This window comes from Echinops telfairi, unplaced genomic scaffold (assembly GCF_000313985.2).
Source record: "Echinops telfairi isolate 266 unplaced genomic scaffold, ASM31398v2 ScPeMD7_2;HRSCAF=8, whole genome shotgun sequence".
Taxonomy (NCBI): Eukaryota; Metazoa; Chordata; class Mammalia; order Afrosoricida; family Tenrecidae; genus Echinops; species Echinops telfairi.
The window spans coordinates 31,219,069-31,225,740 of NW_022103898.1; the positions used below are offsets into that span (position 1 = coordinate 31,219,069).

At 40.8% G+C, this 6,672-nt stretch overlaps 1 protein-coding gene across 1 annotated transcript in view; it reads right to left on the bottom strand.

Moving 5' to 3' along the window:
- The window catches only part of CFAP54 (cilia and flagella associated protein 54), a 390,102-nt gene that overhangs the window by 17,571 nt on the left and 365,859 nt on the right, over positions 1-6,672 (bottom strand). Inside the window, exon 65 of the mRNA XM_030886291.2 lies at positions 4,123-4,256. Within this exon, the coding sequence (XP_030742151.1) occupies positions 4,137-4,256 (120 nt within the window). The 3' untranslated portion in view covers positions 4,123-4,136. The remainder of the gene's footprint in view (positions 1-4,122; positions 4,257-6,672) is intronic.

Below are 6,672 nucleotides of genomic sequence, written 5' to 3' on the forward strand. Positions count from 1 at the left end.
TGATTAAAAAAAATAAAAAGACCCTTTGCTATTCGATTGGCCTTTTGGCTGAACTTCATTTGCTGTTCAGTTTTCTAAGGTCACCATAGAAAAATACCACCAAGTGGTTGGCTTTAAAGAACAGGCGTTTCCTCACTGTTCTGGGGGCTGGAACTCCAGTTCAGGGCTTTGGCAGGGCTATGGTCTCTTTGGATGTGTTCTAGAAGTGAGGATGGCGAGACCTAGTTTCATGTAGTTTGGACATGTTATCAGGAGAGAAGAGTCCCCTAGAAAAGAATATGATGTTTGGTGAAGCAGAAGAGGACACCCCTCAATGAGTGGTATGACACAGTGACTGCAATAATGGGCTCAAACATGACACGTGTGAGGCTGACACAGGACCTAGCAGTGTTTAATAGGGGCACCAAATGCTCAAACTCACTGCTATCAAGCTGATTCTGACTCACAATGACCCTAGAGGGCAGAGGCAGATCTGCCCATGTGGGTTTCCTAATTGGGAGCAGAAAGCTAGATATTCTCCTGTGGAGTTGCTAGTGGTTTCTGTTATCAGCCCAGTGTGTAACCACTAAGCCATAAGGCCTAGGGAAAGTTATTCTTCATCTCCTTTAGCTTCGTGTAGCTCTGGGCATTTCTTGGCTTTGCTTGGCTTGTGGTGAGATTCTCGCAGGCTGTCTCCCCTTGTGTGGCTCCGGTTCTGAAGGAATTAGGCCTCATCCTACTCCAGCATGATGTCATTATTTAGCAGATAATATTTCCAAAGAAAAGCCCAATTTCCACAAAAAATTTCACATTCACTAGTACGAGGGCCTATCTTGTTGGAGTGGACAGTTCAAGGCAGAAAATGAGCATACAGTCACCAGGCAGACATTTTTGTGATTTCACTAGTGAATTCTTTTCTTTCCTCTTTTACTACAACTTAGTTTCCAGCTGGTCTTCTTTCTCCCGGTTTCTTCCCCTTCCGTTGTATCCTGAACATCTTCCTTCCCCGGCAGCCAGGCCCCAACCAAGCCAATCAACCCTTTCACTGACTCAACACTGATCGCAGGGCTGCCAGTATCAGGAACTTGCCACTCTCCTCCTCAATCATGTGTAATGGTGCTCTATCACCTTCTGCCCTGTTTCCCAAAGGGGGGCGATAACCCCCTCTTGGAGGTGCGAGATCAATCCAAACTCGAAACCCAATCTCGCTGCCATCAGTCAGTTCTGACTCATCGAGACCCTAAAGGGCAGGGTAGATCTGCCACTGAGGGTTTCTGGCACTGTGACTCTTAATGCCTCATCTTTCCTTCAGACAAAACCGGGTACTTTATTTCAGTGGCGGGGGGGAGGCAGAAAGTGCTGAGTAATGATCTACTGAAACACAAAAGCTAAAGACACTAAGAAAACAGAGGAAAACCTCAATGGAAAAGAAAGCAGGAAATATTAAAAACTAGAACTTTAAAATGGGTCCAAAGGGAGATCAAATGATAAGGTGTCAACTTTTAGCTTATCTACATCTGCCCTACACCACTTCCAAGGGCATTCTACATGTTAACAAGGCTGTTCACATCCCTGGTCTGTGGTCAGAGGGAATTCACCAGAGGCTTCATCCACGCGTATTTATCCCTCAGTTATTCTTTTAAACTGACATAACTTTCAAATGGGTCAAAAGGGGATCAAATAAGATGTTACATTTTAACCTAACTATATCTACTATAATGGTTTCTACAATACTCTCTCTCTGATAATAAAGTCATTCCCATTCCTAGACTATGGCCAGAGGGGATTCATCAGAGCTTAATCCACGAGTGGACCCTGCAAATGCTGTGGGGCCTCCGCCATCATCCACAGCTTTCTGAAAACTGAGTGCTCACAAGGTCAGCTCTGATACCATTCCCTCTTTCAGATTTCGAATATATTATTTACAAGAGTCTATCTTTTGTATCATTTTACTGGGGGCTCATTACAACTCTTATCACAATCCATACAGCCATGTCTGTGTCAAGCACATTTGTACATTTGTTGCCATCATCATTCTCAAAACACTTGCTTTCTGCGAGTCTATCTTATTTTTAATCATGATTGTCTACTCCAGATAGATACTAAGCAAGCCCTTTGCATGTACACAATGTTCATTTTAATTTTTTTATATCTGTGTACTCCTAATACAATCTTCCTTCCAGCAAATTTCCAACCCTCAGTCTTTTTATCAAAATCTCACCAAGATTCACTTCTTCTATGTGGGATTCCAGGACAATTCGACCTTGGTTATGCCATGACTTAGGGAGCACCAGAACCAAATGGAAACATAGGGAGCAGCATAAGGGTTTTTCTTTTCTTTCTGTATCATTAAGGAATGATCCTGGCATGGCACAAATGGTTTACGCTTCACTACTAGCCAGAAGGTTGGCAGTTCTTCCATGGAAGAGAGGCCTGGTGATCTGCTCCCATAAAGATTATATCTAAGAAAGCCAGACGGAGCGGTTCTGTTCTCCTGGAAGCTGATGTTCATGTGTTCCACTAGTCCTTTCAACTGTTCCCATGTGTTTTTTATTTTCTTCACTCTTTTTTGCTCCAGAGAGTAAAGACCAGTCCGTACCTTACATGGTCACTTTCAAGCTGTTAGACTCTGGTTGCTACTCATCAAAGTAAGATGTCTATGTGAACTGTGTGATGCTAGTTCACCTTGATTTACCTGGAAATTATGGTCCTGAGCCTCCAAACCCAGTAATTCATGTCCTCAATGCATAGGGTTATAGCTAAGGTGTTTTCATAACATTGCCCTAATATGCCCTACAATAACCATGGGTGCATTTGTATCACATGCAAACATATATAGGGAAATATTCTCTGTCAAACCGCAAGTCATCCCATTGGCCTTTCCATACCTGTTCAGCTTGAGTGTCTATCTATGGACCCACTCATATATTATTGTAATTACTGTTAGTGCCGGATTGCATATTTAATAGTATTTACTTTTGTTGCCTTTACCTCTGGTGGTCCTCTCAGTGTCTCATTTTGTCTTAATCATGTCATGATAACTTCCTCCTTATTGTATATCGCTTTCTCTGCACCCAAGTTAACATGTGCTTGCCATCATCCCCGGCATCACCTTGAGGAGATTGAGTTAAGAGATCTGAGTCTGTATGGAAGCTGTCTGCTACACCTCTCTGCTTTGGAATGACACCTGGGTGCAAACATCCATCCCAGGGGGGCATCCTACTACGTCCTACTGGGTTGCTATAGTCTGAATCAATGGGGTTGGGTTTTTGAAACTCTGCAACAGGTTTCTTCCATAGTCTTGTCAGGAAACAAAGTCAGAGCAACCACATACTGAGGTTTAAACCAAAGTTTCTCCATCCAGGCACTATTAACAGTTTGGGCTGGATGCTTCTTGGATGTGAAAGACTTCCCTTTGCATTGTAAGATATTTCTCAGCATCCCTCGGCTTAGCTCGTTAAATACCAGAAGCACTGCCTACCCCATTAGAAGACCCATAAAAGGACTCTATATCTAAAGAGAACTAGGCATAAAGGACCCTGAGCCTGGGAAGAGTTCCACAAACATACTGTCGTATGAGCAATTCTGCAAGGCTCATTTAATAAGCAACAGCATTGTGACTTAATCCAAATACAATTGAAAATGCCCCCAAAGCTATTATTTAAAAGTAAACTTAGCTTGTTAAGAAAACAGTGAGAGTAGAGATACCAGGAGGATTAGGGGAGGGTGGGGAAAGAAACGGGAAATCAGTCACAAGGATCCATCTATAACCCCCTCCCAGGGGAACAAACAACAGAGAAGTGGGTGAGGGGCAACAGAGGACAATGTAAGATATGAAAATAATAATCTATAACTTATCAAGGGTTTGTGAGGGAGGACAGGCAGGGGGAGGGAGGGGGAAGAAATGAGGAACTGATATCAGGGGCTCAAGTGGGAAGAGAATGCTTTGAAAATGATGATGGCGGCACATGTGCAAATGTGCTTGACACACTGGATGAATGTATGGATTGTGATAAGAGATGTAGGAGCTCCCAATAAAAATATTTAATTATAATAAAAAAGAAAACAATTGAATTTGAAGACAGTTCCTAAAACACTTTTTCTAAGACAATTAAAAAATAATGAAATCATTTAAAAGGTTACCATATACAAAAAGTTCAGGAAATAATTGACACAATCCAGTCGAAAAGACTTCCTGCTGGTATGACACAACCATTTGCCAGGTCAAAAAGCTTCTCAAGATTCAATATAGCTGGCATTGCAAGATCGAATGGAACCTAAGGAAAAGCACAGAAATTATTTATAAAAATGCATTGTTTGAAACTACTGACTGAAGTACAATCCCACATTATCATTTTCTATAAAAGATAATTAACTCCCCGTTGATGATGATGAGGATGATGATGATGATTATGACCCCATTGGTGATGAAGTGATTACCGGTTGAGCTGCTAACAGCAAGGTCCACAGTTCAAAACCAAGGGGCTTTCTTTCCACTATTGTAACTCTCAGAAACTCACACGGGCAGTTCTACCCCACCATATAGGGTTGCTATGAGTTGGCATCGACTCAATGACAATGAGTTTTGTTTTGGTTTTAAGGTAAGTCACAAGGAGCCCTGGTGGTGCTATGGAATAGCAATGGCTGCTAACTCAATGGGTCAGCGGTTCAAACCCACCAGCCATTCTGTGACAGAAAGATGAGGCCGTCTGTTGCTGTAAAATTGAAAGTCTCGCTGTGAGTTGAAATTGGCTTGATGGCAGTGGGTTTGGTTTCAGGCTGAAGATAAGTCACAATGCTTAATATTGCTATACTACTGAGATGGCACCTATATAGTTCTATATCCTATTAAGATTCATATGATAAGCTACACACAGAAGCGAAACCCTGGTGGCATAGTGGATTACAGGTTTGGTTGCTAACTGAATGGTCAGCAGTTCAAAACTACCAGCTGTTCCAAAGGAGAGAGATGAAGCGTTCCTCTCTCATAGAGTCACAGTCCTGGAAACTCACTGGGGCAGTTCTGCTCCGGGTTGTTATGAGTCACAACCCCCTCCATAGCAAGGAATGAGTGTGAGAAAAAATTACAACATACTTTGAAATTATGATTTCTTTTTTGCATTTCCATAATCCTTGTACATGATTCTACATGTAGCATTTTTGGCCTTGATGCTAATGAAATGCTTCCCTTCATAACAGATTGACCTCTTGGCAAAACTTTACCTCCTTCATTCTGTCCTGTTTGGAGTTCACTGTCTACAAGAGACACCGAGTTACCATGACCCAAGACAAGTTAGCTGAAGTCATCCTGAGAAGGCTAAAAACTAGAAACTGAAGACTGCTTTAGTGGTGATTTGATTGAAGGAAGGACTGGGAGACTAACACAAGAATAATGAAAAGAAAATAGATGTTTATGGGGGAACCACTTCATTCCAGTCTAAATAAATACTTTGGAAGATGAATGAGCAAATACCATTTAAATCAATCACAATGAATTAGATTCTGTGGGTCTGAGTCATGGTAAGAAATTAGAGGGCAAGTTTTATTAATTTCTTATTAAGTTATTAAATGAACTACTCATTCCTTTTCTTCTTGAGAAAGCATAATGAAACCCATAAGTGAAGCCTTGATTTGTTACCTTTTAAAATCTACTTTATTTATTTATTTATTATTTTTTCAATTTACTTTTTTTGTTTAGAAAAATAAGCAAAAAGCATTCCAGCACTTTTCATAACTTCAAACAACACAAAGATGAATAAATAAAAACAATATAGTTTCCTTTCCTTGTTCAAGCTTGATGTAATCGGTGTTATCAATCTGGGGAACATCCTTTAATATTATTTTTCTTTCTTAAAAAAACTTAAACAGTTTTGTTGGCATATAATTCACACCCATACGATTCAATGGCTTTATACATGACAGAGTTGTGTAACCTTCACCACCATCAACTTTGGAATAGTCCCTTCGTTTTTGTACTCCTTACTATTAGTTCTCCACTTCTCTCCAACCTACCCTACCAGAACCCAAAGAAAATATTAATCTAGTTACAGTTTCTATAGACTCACCTGTCCTGGGTTTGATATATAGAAAATCATCCCAACTCCTCCCCTTCCAACAGCAACAAGCACACAAAACACAGGGAAACCTCAATAGAAACAAAGCAGATAATAATAAAACCTACAACAAACTGAAAATGAGTCAAAAGGGATGACAAGGTGGTAACATTTAACCTGGTTCTAGCTACACTAACTCATTTTCTGATGCACTCTGTCTAGAGCAAGACTGTTCACAACACTGGTCAATGGTCCCAGGGAATGGAGTGCAGGCTTAATCCCTATGGTTTAATCTCAATTTACTCTGGAAATGGATTTGGGGTTTCCTATGTCATCCATAGCCTTTTGCTAACTAGGTACTCAAAATTTAAGCTTTAATACAATCCTCCTCTGATGCTGGACTTCATTATTTACAGTCCAGGCTGGTGTGCTTCTTTCAAGCTGGTGGACTTAGCTGACACCTTACTTAGCTGGCTGCTTGTTTTAAGGCTTCTGAGACCCAAGACACTATTTTTCTTGATAGACAGGCTATATCTGCTCTCTTCCCCATACTTTTCTATAACACGCATATTTTCAGTGATCCCTTCTTGAGAGTAAGTATCAATCAGGGTTGAATCAGACTGTTCTTACATTAGGGCAC